Source organism: Leuresthes tenuis, unplaced genomic scaffold, assembly GCF_036924035.1.
Source record: "Leuresthes tenuis unplaced genomic scaffold, fLeuTen1.0.hap1 SCAF_9, whole genome shotgun sequence".
NCBI classification, from domain to species: domain Eukaryota; kingdom Metazoa; phylum Chordata; class Actinopteri; order Atheriniformes; family Atherinopsidae; genus Leuresthes; species Leuresthes tenuis.
Genome location: NW_027325363.1, coordinates 20708864 through 20727276, shown reverse-complemented (window position 1 = coordinate 20727276; position 18413 = coordinate 20708864). Strand labels below are relative to the sequence as shown.

At 43.3% G+C, this 18413-nt stretch overlaps 2 protein-coding genes across 2 annotated transcripts; one reads left to right on the top strand and one right to left on the bottom strand.

Annotated features, from left to right (window-relative positions):
- Nucleotides 1-244: 244 nt before the first annotated feature.
- bace2 (beta-secretase 2) lies at nt 245-11923 on the top strand. Its single transcript, XM_072392737.1, has 9 exons — nt 245-849; nt 5002-5090; nt 5654-5870; nt 7302-7433; nt 7872-8006; nt 8271-8372; nt 8751-8900; nt 8985-9153; nt 10313-11923. Exons 1-9 carry the CDS (start codon nt 556-558, stop codon nt 10552-10554), a joined length of 1530 nt encoding a protein of 509 aa, XP_072248838.1. The 5' UTR covers nt 245-555; the 3' UTR covers nt 10555-11923.
- On the bottom strand, nt 11078-17691 carry LOC140314514 (transmembrane protease serine 2-like). Its single transcript, XM_072392738.1, has 13 exons — nt 17495-17691; nt 17156-17300; nt 16166-16258; nt 15938-16051; nt 15456-15585; nt 15252-15362; nt 15117-15160; nt 14823-14985; nt 14565-14737; nt 13945-14046; nt 13571-13695; nt 12774-12926; nt 11078-12173 (listed from the first exon to the last, which is right to left on the bottom strand). The coding sequence occupies exons 1-13, from the start codon at nt 17522-17524 to the stop codon at nt 12156-12158; spliced, it is 1401 nt and encodes a 466-aa protein (XP_072248839.1). The 5' UTR covers nt 17525-17691; the 3' UTR covers nt 11078-12155.
- Between the last annotated feature and the right edge of the window lie 722 nt (nt 17692-18413).

The following is an 18413-nucleotide window of genomic DNA, read 5'->3' as shown; positions in this document are numbered from 1 at the left end:
AAACTTGATACTGGGGGGATTCTTCAAACCGTTTAAATCTGAACGGAAGTGCACAGTTTCAAAGCTGTATGACATGTACCGTTGAGAATAATATTCGTATCGTACGTTACATTTAGAAGCTTTTTACTGTTCTTTGGCGTTTAACGGTACGAGTGGCCTTTTAAGGTAACGTTGCGGCGCGCTTTCACAAATTAACCGAAAGTTTCCTTTACTTTGAAAGTGAGAAGCGGAAGTCATCTCTCCTATTTCGGCCGGCGTGACACAGTTTAAAGGAGTGGATGGAGCCGAAATTTCTTGGAGAAAAATACCGACTGCCAGAAGTGTTTATTCCCAGTAACACTCGGTTGCCATATGAGTGTGTGCTGTGTCTTGGTGACGGTTAAAAGGCAGCGTTTCCACAATGGCGTCCGCAGCAGCACAGGCGTTCCCGTGATGGCCAACCTGAAAACTTAAGGAGCAAACTTTGAACAAGGAGCAGGATTCCTTTCCGCGGCTGCCCCTCTTATCATTAACGTTGTAAAAGAAAGAAAGAAAGAAAAAAGGTCCGCCACCACCATGACATATTGTACTTCGGTTCTGATTTGGACATTTGTTTTTGGTTTATACTTCGGCCTGTCGAAATGTCACTTTTCAGTACCACTCAAAATATTCCCGGGGAAGTACAACATATCCACGGGTGTGAATCTAACAGCCCTCCGGCTTGTCGCGTTAAAGTCCGATGGAAACGGCCTCTCTCTGGCCTCTGATCCAACTGGTACAGTGAACTTTCTGGATATGGTGAATAACTTACAAGGAGACTCTGGAAGAGGCTACTACATAGAAATGTCAGTTGGCACCCCGGGTCAAAAGGTACTGTATCTCATTTACTTTAGTGTGTGCGAGTTTCCATTTTGTTTCCTATCTTTGGCACAGGTGGTTTCAGAAATATTTGGCTCTAAAATACCACTTCTTTACCTCTGCTTTACTTTGGACGAAGTAACTTAAAACAAAGTCTTGTTTTTTGATTGTTTTCATGAGTTGTTGTGGTGCGTTTGCTGCGTGTGAACACCAGCCAGTCCATCCACCATCGGATACGTTGCTGTGTGTGAGAGCTTCTTTGGTGCACCCTAGGAATTAGGGTTGCTATTTCAATACTCTTAAAATATAAGCAAGATTTGAAGCTACTGCAATAGCAGAAGAAGAGGGGGGAAAAGAGGGGTCATGAGAACATTAACCTGTGATGTTTTAGTGTGACCATCTTTATGAAATAAAGTCAGCTGTTCATTTCTTGGGACCATCAGGGGTTATTATAGCTAAAGGGTGCTGTAACTGTTTTCAGTCCCTGGGGGTCTGTAGGTAGACTGAACTCCCCGCTCACATGCACTCACATGATGCTGCCTGTGAGGACCAGTGTTTCTTTCCAGGCAGCTGACGGGGATTATGAGGCTCCCAGGGAGCAAAGAGCAGCCCCGGAGTTGTACAAAACAGCTCTAACCCGACTGTTTTTTTTTATCTTTTTGGTTGCACCGAAAATTTCCAGTCAACATACAGTCGTCAGGCTATTCTGCTTGTGATTTAAGTGTCTAACAAGATCCTATTAAAAAGAGGGCTGAACGTGGATGAGTTGGAGTTAAGGATACATGAGGCCTTAAGGGTGACAACGGTTTGCCATCGCGTTGTAAGTGGATGTGTTTTAAGCAGAGCTTAAACCAAAGGTGAATTATCTCATTAGTAAGGTGACCTTTTGCCCTCCAGGCCTCTCAAGTTAAACAGATCAGAGCTTTCATGACTCCTTGGTGGCACAGCACAGTTTCTCAGATTCAAAGAGTCTTATCACGGGGCAGAACTTCCCCTAGAACACTTCCCTACACTTTTAAAAGCAGCCCAAAGCTGTATGCTCAGAAAAAAGAAAAGAAAATCAGCTTAGCATCTCCCGTTCTTATTGAACAATTTCAAATGTTCCAAGAATGTGGCCAGTTACCCTAAATGTAATGTTTGCTCAGAAAAATGGTTAATTCAAAGCGATGTTCGCAGACGTTCTCCAGGCCACATGCAGAGCATACGGTACTCTTGTCAAATTATCACCAGGGATAAGGATATTCCTTTTTTTTCAAGGTGTAAACACTCAGCAGATGGATGAATAACAGCAGATCTGCTGTATTTTTCACGAGTAATCCCATAAGACTAGTGAATTCTGTAATCGTCACACATTCCAAACTGTTTAACTTTTTTTTTAGTTTAAGGGGAGACGCCACACAGGCATTTGATGAATATCAAACCATATGTCAGTCTTTGAATTAGAAAACACTCAACAGCCTGAGGAGAAAAATAAATATAGTCACCATGTCTCTAGTTGGAAAATTTTTATGTCAATCAGGCTATGAATCTGTGTGTCTACAGAACATTTTGTGTGCTCAGTCTTAGCCCGGGGGAAAGCTAACAGTATGACTTGTAAAGTTCCATAAATACTTAATGGAAACCACTTTTTATTTGAAAATTTCAAGTAAATCAGATCACCATGAAACATCCCCAGTTGATTATTTACACCAGAACAATTCTTTACCCCCCCCCACAAAGCCAAAAAAAGGCCCCAAATTGCATCAACTCTGCAGTGACGTGTGATGGGAGCGATAAGCGTGGCACGGCTTCCTCAGCTGTTGACTTACATCTGTTTTATAGTGGACATTCACGGGTAAAACTGATAACCCTAACGATGCATCCGTGTTGTTCAAACTCTCTGTAATCCTGAATACCTGAAACCAGTTCACCTACGCAGAGCTCAGTGGCAATGATGTTATTCTTCAGTGTTTTAAATGTCGGCTTTGACAAAGGTCTTTTCAGAGTGACTTCTCCACGACATGTGAACGTGGACTTGGGTGAATTATTCCTTAGAAACATTCACGTAAACACCGTGGATGATGCTTTCGAGTTAAATGCTGTATCGAGCTGCGTTTCTTGTAGTGTTAACATCTAAGTTGGAAGATTTGTAAGTGTTTTAAGTACTGTCAAAATGAGACGTACAGGATGATCCCACATTGAAATAATTGTAGACTACACATTCTGTAATGGATGGGGTTATTATGCACAGGACGGAACGGTTCCTCCACCTTTTGATATTCCTCCCCAGACATGCCGGCCATTACAAGTCTGTCCTCTGTGCATAATTACAGTGAATCCCTTACATCAGTTATTCACGGCTGCAGAGCTCAATCCACTTTGGTTCTAATTGGTTATGTCATGCCAAAATGTCTTGTAATTCAATACTATTGAGTTATACTCTCAATATTATTTGAACTAAATGATGATGTGATTACAGGGCCGGGGTGTTAAATGAGGTGCTATTCAAATCAGCCACTAATTGCCGCATCTGTTAACATGTGGCACAGCCAGGCTGAGGTGTCGGCTGGAGAGTCTCACATCTGCTAATTGGTACAAACAGGTAGCAGATGCACGTTGCCACCATGGCGCCTCTGCCAATTAGACAGTGAATGCTCAACTGCAGGCTGTCGCAGCGGGGGAAGAGATTTGCCTGAGGCTCAGAAGCTGAGCTCAGGCAGCGTACAGCGATTTGGGAACGAGGAAGTGCCCTCGCTGTCCATCCACACCCCTCTTTCTTCACCACAGGATTCCAGTAGTTTCTAGTCTGGCTTGTCTGGTTTGTTTGGGCCCTGCGTGTGTGTGTGTGTGGGGGGGGTCAGATGGCACAGTGACAGTGATGGACCAGAGCCAGCCCAATGAGGAGGAACTGAAAAGCCTGGCTCCAAGCTAACTGAACCAGTGAATCACACTTGGTTGATAATTACCTTTTTTTTTTTTCTTGATTAAAGATACACCTGAGCACAACACTGTGGTATGAGCTATGAGGAAGTATTTAGAATACTTTTGGTCTCTGCGCAGTTAAACTAAGAACAAGATGGTGTGATTGGCCAAGAAGCAAAGCATGAGGAAGTTATGCTGTAACTTCTCGCACTTTTCCATTTTCCACTACTTCCTGCTGTTCCGGTCTGCCGAACAGTGACAACCGAGGAGGAGCGATGATAGTGTGATTGTTGCCGTTTGCTGCCGAGCATGCCGAATTAGCTTAACATTTCCATATACTATCAGGAGACATCATTAAAGAGCCATTGCATAGAGGTTTCTGAAGCTGAGCAGTCAGGTGGTTGTGGGGCATAAGGTCTCTGACCCCCATCATGGCGAGGAATGCTTTCTATTGAGCGTTTATATGGCTTCTGCTCGGTCACGGAGGTGACAGAAGTCTGTTGGCTAATTAGTTCCCGCTCGCCGACTTGATACCTGGAAGGCAGATTTATCTAACTGCTGTTAGCAGGTCCCCACTGTTCACATGACACGCACCCGATTGGTTGGATGGGTCAGACAGCCATGTTCGTCACACAGATCACACATTGGTGATTGTGTCAGTCTGTTCCACTGCAGAGGTCTGAACATCACTTTGTGTGATACTGAAATTACTACGACAGCGTGGTCAGTACCAAATATATGTTCACAAAAAGCTGTTCTAAAGATTCAGTGTTTTGTTGCTGTTTTTTTTGGAAGTGATCGGCTGCAAGCGAAAACTGACAACATGTAACAAGAGTGGCCATGCTTTCATTTCCTTACCTGATAAATCCAGTGTTCCTCAAATGTAAAGCACATGCAACACCATTAAAGCCTCCAGAGTGCCCATGGATGACAAGTTAGCACAGGCCTTTCAGATGGATTCAACTTAATGTCTTGAACAGGAGATTTGACAGATAACAGAAAAAAGAAACAACCCTTGTGCTATGTTTAATTTTCATTCTATATGTCTTATACATTACTTTATATACACAAAACTACAAGAAGAATGTATACATGATACAGAGGAAATTAAATCCTTCTTTTCCTATTCAAATCTTCCTCGTTGCCATGTATGATTTTGCTGGGGTTTTTTTCGTTGTTGTCGTTTGCTTTTCCAGTGTGACGAGGAGTTATGTAAGTAAGGGCGGGTAACTGTTTAAGCAAACTCTTCCTTGTGTTTTTCAGCTGAACATCCTGGTGGATACGGGCAGCAGTAACTTTGCAGTGGCTGCCGCTCCACACCCGTTCATTACGCTCTACTTCAACACTGAACTGTGAGTGGCTGGAACGGTGCAGTCGTGCCACCTTGCACCGCCCAGGTTTTATGTTTCAGGACACATCAGAACTCACCTTGCCCCCTAAAATGAGGTTATTATGACTTCAGACGGAAAACGACACATTACACCTTAGATTGATTATTAAACTAAACCAAAGAGCAGAAGTACTAACCCTTCTAATCCAAAGGGATTAGAAGGGTTAGTAGCAAGGAGCTTGTGATCAAATGCGCTTCACACTTTGCTGATCTGAAACATTCAGCCGTGCGTTAACAAAAAGTCAAGGAGGAAAGACCTCAGCAGGGATCTCAGAAGCAATTCCTGCTGCCTATAAATCTGGGAGAGGCTATGAGGCCATTTCCAAACTATTTTGAGTCCATCATTCAGTAGATTTTTTCCTTTAAGTTAAGCCCTGATATGTAAAAACTTTTATCAGTTTGTCATGGCAGCATTTGCCTGTCTTCTTTTCTCCTCATAAAGTCCTTGAGCTTGTTTAACACTAACAGCACTATACGTCTGCGCACCACCATTCTCACGCTTTGGCTTCTTCCCCCGTGTTTTAGCTCCAGTAGCTACCAGTCAGCCGGTCGGCCTGTAGCTGTCAGGTACACCCAGGGCAACTGGAAAGGTGAGCTGGGCATTGACCGCGTCTCCATCCCTAAGGGGCCAAATGGGACCATCACCATGAACATCGCTGCCATCCTGTCATCTGACGGCTTCTTTCTCCCCGGGATTAACTGGCAGGGCATCCTGGGACTGGCCTATCCTATGCTGGCACGGGTGAGATAGACGCTTTCAAGGTTACATCCATTAAGAGCTTAAAGCTGTTCTGTTTAACATGAATGATTTGTAATATTCAGCAGCTGATAAAGGATGTTTTTTTTTCACATTTTTTATTATTGTAACTATTAAGATCCAAAATAAAGAAAATACTGCATTTAACATATGGGAGGGAAAAAATAATTATTTGGAATATTTTGTGTGTTGGTCAGATTGAAAATACCAGAGTCTCATTCCTTGCAATCAGCAATTTTTTCCCTTCTCTCTTACAGGGTTGAGCATGTTATCACAAACTATACACGAAAATGACACAAACATAGGAGACTGACGGTTGAAGTGGGAAGAAAAACATAAGAGATCACCGGGAAAGATTTGCCTCATAATGCCACTCTTTGTCAGCTGAATCTGGCAGTACAGCATAACTTCCTGCTTCGACCCCACAGATCTCTGAGTTCTGCATATTTTCAGTCTGACATCTTATCTTGTCTAATCGCTGACATTTCACGTGACGGCAGAAGTTTCACCAGCCAAGGTGTGCAGCTTTTGGGTGGCTTTAAATTAGCTTTGTTGCGTATTAGCTTCCATCTTCTCCTCGCGGAACATCCTATAAATGAACATGCGAATTGTAACCGAGGCGATAAAACCCGCGGTGCTTTGTTAAGTTTCAGTATTCTTCGGCGTGATTATTTAGTGTTGCTGAGGAAAGACTGACGTCACTGCAGCTCGGCACAATAAAGCCTTTCAGTCTGCGCTGACTACGGCAACCTTTGGGATCAAATACCAGCGATTGTGGAGCAGATATGCTCACACTGACCACTTTGTTGTGTCGGTGTCTCCTGAGAGATCAGGTTCAACTTGCCCGAAGACTGTTTGTCATGCATGACATGGTAACACAGCACTGCCATGAAAAACTTTCTGAAGAAAACTAGAGAGAACATCCTTTAGTCAGGGGGCAGAACACTGCTTTATACCTTTGAACCCAGTTCATGTACACATCGGTGACCTCGGGTCAGAAACCTCTTGTTAAATCCTCAGTAAAATACGTGTCAAAATGCTGAATACTTCTTTAAATTGTGTTGTAATAGAACTAAAGTGGCGCGTCATCAGTCTGCTGCAGATGCAACTGCAACTTGGCATATTTCTCATGTTTTAAGTAGTGTGGCTAGCTTGTCAGATTTAAAAGTGCTTTAACATACACAACTACTCTGCTACTTTTCCCTTGTTAATGTTATAATCCATCTGTTTATGGAATGACGCCTTTTTAAATATTGTGTTCCTGAACTTTAAATTGATTTAACTGGTTTCCTGTTCTTGTGGCGTAGATTAAATAAAAGTATACAAATGAGAACCACACGAACCAAAAGCTCAAAACCCGAAGTTTAAATCCACTGATTGAAGTTGACGATTGTACGTCTCCCGTTTCTCAATCAGCCCGACTCGTCCGTGGAGCCCTTCTTCAACTCTGTGGTGAAACAGCTGGGAATTCCGGACGTCTTTTCCCTCCAGATGTGCGGCGCTGGACTGGCAGCCAGCAGTGCAGCCGATCCTCCGGCCGGGAGTCTTGTGAGTAATCAGGGTGGCTAGATCAGTTTGATTACGATCAACAGATCGATTTAAAATTTTTATTTGTCATCTCTGCCTCGATTGCAGTTGTTGATGTCTCCGTTCTTCTGCACGTGTGCAGTAGCAGCTGTCTGGATCAGACAGTGCAATTTAGATAAACTAAATGTATTTCTAAGTGTATTTCCCCTCTGGAAGGCCCAGTCTAGTTAGAGAGGAGCTAATTAAGCTAAGATAGCATCCTGCTGAGAGCAGGTCTGTCGCTGTTACACAGGCGACCTTGGCGCCTCGCTCGCTGCATCTCCATCATGTGACCCGCTGATGCAGACAGATGGATTAGATGGCTGGGTGCTTGTGTGTTTATGTACCGCGGTGTGCCAGAATGGGAGCAGAGGGCTAAACCCTTGCCAGAATGAACTCGTTTGTCTGTTTCTTCCGTAGATAATGGGTGGGGCTGAACCAACTCTGTATCGGGGGTCGGTGTGGTACACCCCTATAGTGGAAGAGTGGTACTACCAAGTGGAGGTTCTGAAGCTGGAGGTCGGAGACCAGAACCTGAATCTGGACTGCAGAGAGGTACGCCTCACAGGCTGTAATGTCTCTGGTTGTGTGAACCTCACTCCACCATAAACTGGATCTTTAAGAGTAAAGTGTACAAGCAGTGGAAATGGTTAATATTCGGCCTTGATCGGATGATTGTGTCAAGGTTAAACCACATAAATGCATCACTGCGAAGGAGTGTGATCTGCTTTTTCTGCTCTTTTGGTTCAAGGTCTTCCATAGAAGCTTGTTGAACAAAGAAAAAACCCCAAACGCCGCTCTTCACTTTCTCTCTTTCAGTATAACATGGATAAAGCTATAGTTGACAGTGGGACCACGCTGCTGCGCCTTCCTGTCAATGTCTTCAATGCTGTGGTAGACGCCATCACACGCAGCTCTCTGGTACGCTGCCTTCTCTCCACAGGCAATGATGAAACGTTTTGTCAGAGCTAAAACACTCAAGGACGTAGTAGCTGTTGGTGGAAGAATCCTGGGTTTTTCCCACTATGAAAATATATTTGATTGCAGTTATTTGCAGTTATTCTGCCGTCACACTTTTTTATTTTATTTTTTTTTCTTACCTGGTGGAGCTGCATCCAAGGTTAATTTGAACATTTTGCAGTTAAAGTAGCCACATCCTTGCAGAAGAATCCCTTACAGCAAAGTGAAAGAAAACATCAAAGCCTGTTTTGGTGCTGTACTGACCTTCTGTTTCTGTCTCTTTATCTTTCACTCTCCCTGGCCGTCTTCTTTTCTCTCTCTTTTTTCCCTTTGATTCAGATCCAGGATTTTTCTTCAGGTTTCTGGGACGGCACCAAGCTTGCATGCTGGATGAAGGGCGAGACCCCGTGGAAGTTTTTCCCCAAGCTCTCCATCTACCTAAGAGCCACAAACACCAGCCAGTCTTTCCGCGTTACCATCCTGCCTCAGGTAGCTGGGCGATTCCTTCTTCAGTTTCTCCATCAACCCTAGATAACTCACTGGTCCCGGTGTCTTGTCATTTTTTTTTTCCAGCTGTACATCCAGCCTATCACAGATGTGGACGGCACGCTGGATTGCTTCCGTTTCGGGGTGTCCTCCTCGGCTAGTGGTCTGGTGATTGGGGCCACCGTTATGGAAGGCTTCTATGTGGTGTTCGACCGTGCTCAGAAAAGACTGGGCTTTGCACTCAGTAGCTGTGCAGGTGAGGGTACAAACAGGACGCAAAGCGCTGTTGACACCTTAACAACAATTCTTCTACATGCCTGTGACTAGTACGACCGCTATATACTCATTAAATCAAGCCTCTGGCTACAGTAAGTTTATTTTAACAGAATAATTCACCAGGGATTTTAGAATTCTTGTTCTCAACAAGCAGATGAAATGTAAATATATAATATATTGTGTTTCTGTATGAAGTTCTGTGCTTTATAATTGACAGTAGAAGACATGTCTGCACACCAAAAAGGGGATCTATCCATGCTCTGTCATGTCTTTTTAAATCATCAGAACAATTTAATACTGACCTAAATGCGCTTTTAGTAAACCTACAGTATACTTACAGTGAGTGGGAGACGAGTGTGTTTTGAACATATACAAAGAGGAAATATCGTTAACTCGACATTTACAGCACCAAATTTGAAAGATTTCAACTGCGGCAAATGTTGCCGACGATGCTCCTGGAAAGATTAAAAGACGTGTGATGTTAAACGGAGTGGAAAACGTCCCCAGAGAATGCCGTCTGTCTGCACTTCTTGAGTTGAAAACCGTTCAGAGAGATGTACTGTTTGATAACGCGTGCATGTTCACTGACCAACTGACCAATGTTCACTGATAAAACATCCAGCTGACCGTAGCTAACCAGCACAAGTTAAACTTTAACATATAAAGACCTTGAGAAGACGTTCTGTAGACGCAGGGAAAGAAATGTGTGCAAATGCGAGTTTGGGCAAGGCTACCCGCTCCGGTTTTAAAGTACAAAGATCACTTTTGTCCTGCATTAAGCAAACACACTTGAAGCAGACGTAGGCTTAAGGCTAAGGATGCAGGCTTGTGACAGTGGGGCTGCAAACTGTCTGAGTGGGCTGGCAAAATCCGGAAAAATTCAACGACTCATGAGCCCAAAAGCTTTTGCTTATTATCTACAGATTGTGTACGGTATAATCTTGAATCTTGCTTTCAGTTGCACCTGCTTTACCAGTCTTTGAAGTACTTCTTTATTTATAACATGTGTATGTAATGAACATGTATATATGACCACGTTTAAGTCGCATGTTAACATTTCCTCTGTGGCTTCTTCAGGTTTGGATTGGCTGTATTCCTGAAACAGTGAGGTTTGAGCTCGGTTTGGTCTTTCTTTGCAGTGAACGGTGGAGTGGCTCTGTCAGAGATCGCGGGACCCTTCTCAGCAGCGGACGTGGCGGCGGACTGCTCCACCGGGCCACTGAAGGAGCCTCTTCTGTGGGTGATCTCCTACACCCTGATGGGAGTCTGCGGCTTGGTCCTCATCATCCTGCTCGTCCTGCTGCTCCTGCCCTGCAGGCGCGGCGACCGCTCGGGGGAGATCACAGATGAGTCCTCGCTGGTCCGACACCGGATCAAGTGACTGAGAGGAAAGGGACGGGCGAGCGCGGCGAATAGGCAGACGGACAGCGAGCAGACCCCGTCCATACATGTGCAGAAAGGGGTGGGGGTTGGCCCTGAATGTTTGACTGATTCTAGATTGCACTCATCGGTTTGGCCCACGGAGGTAGACGCGCAAACACATTAACTGCCCCTTAAAGGGAAATCCCACCCCCAAAATACTTCTTAATACAGCTGTGAGAGGTAATGGTATGTTCCGCTTTCTTCCTCGTTGGTGTACCTCTGTTATCCTCACCGATGACCAAACAACGTATGCAGATGCTTTCAGACAATTGAGGACATCCAGGTTCGATGAGGGTGCTTTTTTTTTTTTCTGTTTTTTTTTTTCCACTCACCCCATAGCAAGCTTTTGGATTATGATTTCTTCCCGGAAGGGAGGTCGACAGCACTATCCTCTTCACGGACATTCACTAGGAGCAGTTTAAGAGAACTCTAATCAAAACGGGGCTTATTCTCTTTTGGGTTGTGAAAGAGTTTTCTGTGAAAATTGAGGACATCACTTAACACGTGAAGGTCAACGAAACTATGCAAAACCACCAGAATAGTTCCTGAAACACTCTACACATCTCACCAGCAGTTGGTATTGTTTGACCATCAGAAATGAGCGAATGAGAGCACATTGGCAGTACACGCATATTATTATTTCGAAGGGCATGCAGCATTATGGAAGCAGCAGGTCTTTCTTTTGAGGCTTTCAAATGGTTTGCCAACTCTGATCAAATGTTTGGGCCGTCGTGCTTTCTGAGGTTCCAGTCCGTAATGTTGTGTGTGTCTGTGTGTATACTGTAGTTTAAAGGTAAAGCTGCTTCAACAAACACTGTTAGTATAAGAAAATCTGAGAAGTTATACACGTTTACAGTGACTGTGGTGCCTCCCAGTCGGAGACAAACGGATCAGCAGGATCAGCGGGTGGAGACTGGCTCTGCTGCATTGCACTTTGTTTCTGAAGTTGATCAAAAGTGTGATACAAGGTGACACATCAATATTTCTCAGCACGCTATGCAATTTGTCGTATTAATGTAATTTAGCTAAATCTGTACACATTCAGCTTTGAAATTGAAATCTATTCGAATGTTACTGTGATAGTATTCCAAATCTTTTGCAATGTAAGCACAACGTTGGAGGGTATTTGTACACGTCAGAAAACAAATGCTAAATTTGGAGGATCTTTGACACTGACATTTTTGAAGGAATATTTGAATGTCCACTTATTTATGAGTGCGTTTTATTTTTATCTCTTTTGTGCCAAAACTGTACTTGTGCTGTAAATAAAAGAACTTCTGACAAATCAAAGGCAGAAATTTTAAATGAATAAATATTTTGGGACGTTCCTTGTGATTTGTGCGTGACATTTTGTGCTGAGACGCGGTGCCTTCTTTTAATGGTACATCGCTACACGGATTACACGGACATTTTCAATCATGTGCTAAGAATACTATAGATCAAACAGTGCTGTTGTTCAGTTTGAGGATGGTGATGAGGAAAAAATAGAAGTATATATGCTCATAAAGTAGATATTGATGAGGCAGTGATGTCATCATTCATCTCACTTTGGTCCCGTGATCAGGCATCTTGATGCTTCTGGAAATACAAACACAGCTTCAGATCTTTGCTCTCGTTGTTCGAATATTCTTCTACTTGAAAAGCTTAATTTTCACGTCATGTAAACGACTTCCAAAAACAAGACTGGTAAATCAAGAGTCAATCTTTAAAGGATTTACAGAATTGGTCACAACAATTGGAGCCAGAACAATCGTGTTGATTAGAAATCAATACACATTGTCAGTCAGCTGATTGATTGTTTCAGCACAACTTTTGTTTTCGTTTCCGCTCACCAACAACCTAGCCAAGCCCAACTTTGTACCTCTCCTCAGCCCACGGAGGGGATGGAGGCTACAGACCAGTGACACATAAGGTTTGGGCATGGATCACCCTTTTCATGTGTCCAGCAGTTGACTAAATGACATCACACACGGCACTAAAATCTTGTATTAAGGCCCCACTGAGATTAAAAAACCGCTGTACTGTATGCATTATTATATCCACTCGGTCAACCTAAATCTTATTGAATCGGAGGGTCAAACAAAATGCAAAAAATTATTTTTTTGTAAAATTTGAACCTATAAGTGCAGTCACATTCTGTGAAAAGGCTTCGATGAGTTGACTTTTGCTAGTTTTTACCTTCATCTGACTGTAGATCCAGTCCAGATACTGTGTGATGTTGCCATAAACACCCGGTTTATTCTGCCCAGTGCAGTGTTCCGCCCAAATACTGTCACCTATGAGCCACCAGAGTCCATCAGTCAGGGACACCAGAGGGCCGCCGCCATCAGACTGGGAGGAGTTCGGGACAAATGCATAGAAAAGTGGTCAAGGTCAGACTGTAGCCAATCATCGAGGCCATTACAATGACTCTGAGGCGAGAGATAAAGACTCGGATGTTTATTTATTCAGTTTAAAAAGCATCTAAGATCTTTCATGGGTTTCTGAGGTCAAATTAAAAGCACAGAATGAAATGAATGAAGTGTGACACTGCAGTCAGCTGCCTCCACTGCTCCAGACTTAACATTGATTGTTGAGTGCAGCAGTGGTCTGTTATAGGGTTTATTTAAAGCTGTTGCCATGTACAGAACATAGTGCGGGTCTTGTTTGACTGTGCCTTTGAAAGCAAGTTACATAAGAACATAAAAATGCTTGAAATACTTTCAAGAACAGAAACCGGTTTGTTTGCAATAGAAAAAAAAATAAAACACCCCTTCGTATGAGTGCATTATTTTACAGAAACTGTTGAGTCCATTGATACAGACTCAACAGATGAACCCTAAAAACAGTGGGCCAGCGTGCTGACTCTTTGGCTGCAGTAATAATAGTGTTTCATGTCATTACGAACTACAAAGTGCTTCTATTTGTCTTGGCTTTTGCATTTAAGGGTACTTTCCACTCTGCTAACTGAAAAAGATGCCGTGCGCACGTCTTACATGGCACGTTCTGGCTCCTGCGTCCGTCCGTCTGGCGCAGAGCATGTCCTCTGATATCCTGCCGCTGCACTCTGTCGAGTCTACGAGAGTCACCTGAGCCTCCATCAGATGGAGTGAGCGAGAATCTGTCAAAGGGCCACAGCAGATACATTACCACCAAAACCTCTGCTTGTATTTTGTTACAGTTCAGCAGCGTATGGTTAAAGAGATCAAAGCAAGGAGAAGTGCAGAACCTTGGTGCCATCTAGTGGTAGCATAAAGAAAAGAAAAGACAACACTGAACTCGGATCTGTTTCATTTCCCAGCATTGTGTACGCTCTTATGTCTCATAATGTGGACTCCCTCAAACCGCATGACCAGAATCATTGTCTCACCTTCATTTGTTGCGGGACCAAACTGTGTTATCCAGTAATTCTCAGGCACGGTGACGTTCAGACCAGGATTTGGGAGGCATGCAGGTCCGATCTTGCTGGAGGCTGCCAAAGAAAGGTCTGTTGTAATAAGTCCAATAACTTTTTTTTAAATCCTACTGCTTTTCTGGGTAAGGAGGCATAAAATCAGCATCTGATTTCCTTTTTTTTAGTACTCTAAGTGATTAATTAACACTGTGGATTAACATTGCAACAAGTGTGGCTCTTTTGATAATTTAAAGTCATGTGATATAGAAAGCACTTACTTTTCCAACCCTGAGGTTTTACACATAAGGACCTAACATGAGCTCATCTGGTCCTCAACAGGTCATAAAATAAGGTAAATGAAACGTATGAATGTGTCATTATTTATTTAACAAAAACCACGCCTTAATGAAGAAACCCTGCCTGAAAAACTAAATACATCCTTACTGCTTCCACAGCTTATTTGATGAAGTGTGTTTGTTTAAATAAATAATGGCACAGTCTAATCGGCCATGTGTTTGTTGTTCATTTGAGCTTGTTTGAAAAGTGTGTTTACTTTCTTTTTTAACATGACTGCATGCATATCTGTCTATGAGCACCTGTGAAGTCCAAAGCTTTAGAAAGCCTCATTAGAGCGATGTCATTCTGCCGAGTCAGGCTGTCGTAGCCTTCATGCGCTATAATGCGACTCACAGAGCATGCAGGGTTAAACAGAGTGTCTAAGGGACCCAGTATCCCAGCATACACCGACCAGTCTCCAGGACTGGATGTCCTGCAGAGGGAGAAAAACAGAAGAGAATCGGGCTGAGATCTCACCGCAGTTACTGCTTTAAGGAGGGTGGGGAAGCAGGCCTCACCTGGCCACACAGTGCGCTGCAGTGATTATCCAGTACGGGGAGATGATGGCTCCTCCGCAGCGGTGAGAGCCGTCCACCTGAAGGCTGACCTGCCACGGCCAGGACCCCAGGGGGGCGAGCCGGCGTCCAGAGGCCCTGCTGGAGTTCACCCCGCTCCCGCAGTCTGAAAATAAAGACTTCTGTTAGAAAAGATGCATCTCGCCGCTACGGGCTTCTGCGAGCAGGTAGAAAAGAGGGGCAGGATCGAGCTGAGTGTGTGTGTGAGTGTGTGTTTCAGAATGTGCGATAACTCACCGGTACAACTCAATGTCACCAGGCTGTTGCTAGGGCACGAATTGCTGCGAAGAAAAATAACGCAGGAAAAAAAAAGCTAAACACCTGAACTAAGTCTAGTATTGATGAAGCTGCAGCATTTAGCAGCTCACTTACCTGGTGACAAGCTGTTGCACTATGGACGCCTGAGGGTTTGAGCCAGACTTCACCAATAAGAATCCACCATTAGAGTCAGTCCTCTGTTTGCCCGATTTAAAATATGTGCCCCTGTCAAAACACAAGATCAAAAATAAAAACTTTGTGAACCGTGCAAATTCCTCACAACTGTCTTCTTCGTTATTCTGTATGAACTGCAACAACCTGCTGTATCCCATGTCCTGGCAGCTCGCTCTCCCCCGCTGGTCGCTCCAGCCGTGAGAACAAACGGTCCTCCAGTCTTTGGTCGGAGTCCAGTAGATCTGGAGCAGGAAACTGGAGCCATGCAGCCTCACTGTGTGCAAACAACAAACACAAGCAGGGACTTGACATTCTAAAAAGAGTGGAAAGTGGGTGAAGAGGACACCCAGTCCAGAGTCGAGCAGCACACACATATAAGTGTCAGTTACCACAGAAAGAGTCCAAGTGTTATCAAAAAACAAAATGTCCTGTAATTTTCAGAATGAAACCATAGAACCATTTCAGAATAGGTTTAAAATCATAGAAATTAATTGGAATCTGTTGCATATGATACATAAATTGAAGTAAAACATTATGTAAAGGTGACCCATTCAGCTGTTAAAGGTGTTAAGACAGTACTGTGGGAAATGTAAAGGCTGGTGAAGAGTTCCTTAGTGGATGTTTACCGCAGTTAGCCTCATCCTGGCCTTCTGGACAGTCCTTCACCCCGTTACACCATTGGGATTCCCACACACAGCTCCCATCCCCGCACTTCATCCCGTGCACGCAGGGCGAGGAATCTGGAAGGCAGGACCAACCGAGGGAGAACAAGAACGCGCTAATTACATCCAGGTTCTTCCTCAAAGACTGTACCACTTATACGTTGAAGGGGTGAGATAATATCCTGCGCTCACAGTAGTAACCGAGGAGGATTCCAGCCAGCAGCAGGAGGAGCAGCAGGCTGATTACAGCAACCACAGTGAACTTCACACACCTCTGTTTGAAACCTGCCAGAACAACAACACAGCGTGAATGGAAGCCCCTTTACTCTCATCGCTCCTTCTGCCTTACATTTGTGAGCTGTCCTGAATCAATTTATGTTTGTGCACAAATTTGACCTGAAACACAAACACACGTCTCAGCCCATTCCTCAGAAAAGCCTCACCGGTGGAATGTTGGAACTTCTCACTTCACATCTTTTCTATTGGATCAGAGTCAGGGGATGAACTTGACCGTACTAACCCATAATATTCTTTGTCCTCATTTGCCATTCTTTATTAAAATGACTTGTGAGTTTCGTCATTACTGTCTTGCTTCACAACACTTTTTTTTTTTTAACCTAGTTCAGCTCGTGGATATTTTCTGCTGACATCATCTTTTTCCTAATTTGCAGATGTAAATTTAGAAATTCATTGCCGTCATCGGTTATGTAAAGCCATTCTACCTCGCAAGCAACAAAAGAGGCCCAGAGCATGATATTGCCAACACTATGGCTCACAGATGGGCTTTGGTGTCCTTTGGTCATTGGATTTTGTTTCAGAAACAGTAATGAAAAAAAAAAAAGAATTTAAAAAGAATGAGCGGTTATTTAACGCTCATTCTAAAATCAATAATCTAATAATCTAAACTGAAATACAAGACTCTTTTTCCCCCCCCTTTTCTTTTTCAGGTTCAATAGTTGCAAATCAAAACTTTAAATGGAAATGTTTTCTCTTTGAACAACAAAAAAGAAAAAGAAAAAGAGAAAAGAAAATCAGTACAAATCATAAAAAAAACGTTTGGTTTTCTTTTTAGTTATTGGGACCCGATGAGAGAGGACACCCACAAGAAAAAAAAGTATGATTCGGGACCGTGTCTGTGGATGTACATGCTTCTAATATTTTAATATTTTAGATAAACAGTACCTTTTTTTGGTGGGACGGAGGGGCTGATCTCAGGAGGGGAATTCTGGGCCAGATGGTGAACATACTGGGGTTTAACATCTGATCGGCTCAGTGAGGGAAGTTTCCTTGTGTCGTCTTGGATGAAATGAAGACTTGAGTCCAGATACTGTTGGTAAAGCAGGATGATAATAAAGCCCAATATTTCCCAATAAGAAAACCTGATAAAATGAGTTTTCTTCAGTTTGACAGTGAATTCCACTCCTCACCATTTCTAAATTCAAATTGATCAAATGTTGCACAAATAACAGTAAGCATTCTAGATAGTGTCAACTCTTCAAAGGGATAAACTGGAAAACTTACCGGATTGGCGGCCATTTTCTGTTTAACCATCCTTAAACTGCAGCTGGAAAAATACCTTCCAGTAGTAATTCAAACATTGATCCAAAAAATTTAAAAAAATCAGCTTAATTTCAGAGTCTCGCACTGAGAGAGAAAGGAGCCTCTTGCAGGACTATGACCTCGAGCATCTCCTCTGTGTTCAGCTCTGCGCTCTCACTCCACAAAGATCAAACAAAGAAGTTTGTATGAACGTCTAAAGCCACTCCTACACTGCGTCTCTCTGTTAAATTTCCACGCTGAGCACACAACGGGCACAATAAGAGCTGTTGCCTAGTCCAAATGTCCTGATGGTGTTATCAGTGGTGTGGTGAATAACCGTTGCAATGAGTATGCACTGGAAAGGTCTCTATACAGGCAAAGACAATCAGTTCTTGGGTTGGTGAGTAATAGGTTAAATGAAGGGAGCCATTTCCACTCTTGGTAAAAAATGCAGCTAGTTAGTGTTCAGAGAAGGAATTTGTCTTTTAACAACCAAATACTTTCAGTGGTTGACTGCAGGCAGGTTGGACTCTTTACTACCGAGCCATGCTGTTTTAATATGTGCAAAATGTGGTATGACATGGTCTTGCTGAAATAAGCAACACCTTGCCTGAATAAGAAATTGTCTAAATCAGCCAGTATGGGTTAGGGTTATGCTTTTAAAACTATAGATATATACAGTATATCCATATATATGCTGTCCAGCCAAAAAAAATCTACACACTAATATGTTGTGGCACGTATTCACTGTGGCATTGTTTAGATTGAATGCGATGTCATAATATTTCGTCCACAGAAAAGTCTTCTCCAGCACATCGCAAAGATTGCCAATGGGTCTGGACCCTGTAATGGTCAATATAGATATGCAAGTTACACATTCCAGCTGCAACCTCCTGTGGCA

Coding starts and splice junctions, on each gene's coding strand:
- bace2 (XM_072392737.1), top strand. CDS start 556: ATGACATATTGTACTTCGGTTCTGATTTGGACATTTGTTTTTGGTTTA. Junction 8,007..8,270: donor TGAATCTGGACTGCAGAGAG/GTACGCCTCACA, acceptor TCTCTCTTTCAG/TATAACATGGATAAAGCTAT. Junction 8,901..8,984: donor GCGTTACCATCCTGCCTCAG/GTAGCTGGGCGA, acceptor TTTTTTTTCCAG/CTGTACATCCAGCCTATCAC.
- LOC140314514 (XM_072392738.1), bottom strand. CDS start 17,524: ATGGTTAAACAGAAAATGGCCGCCAATCCG. Junction 14,738..14,822: donor GCAGCGCACTGTGTGGCCAG/GTGAGGCCTGCT, acceptor CTCCCTCTGCAG/GACATCCAGTCCTGGAGACT. Junction 14,047..14,564: donor TAAAGCTTTGGACTTCACAG/GTGCTCATAGAC, acceptor TTTCTTTGGCAG/CCTCCAGCAAGATCGGACCT.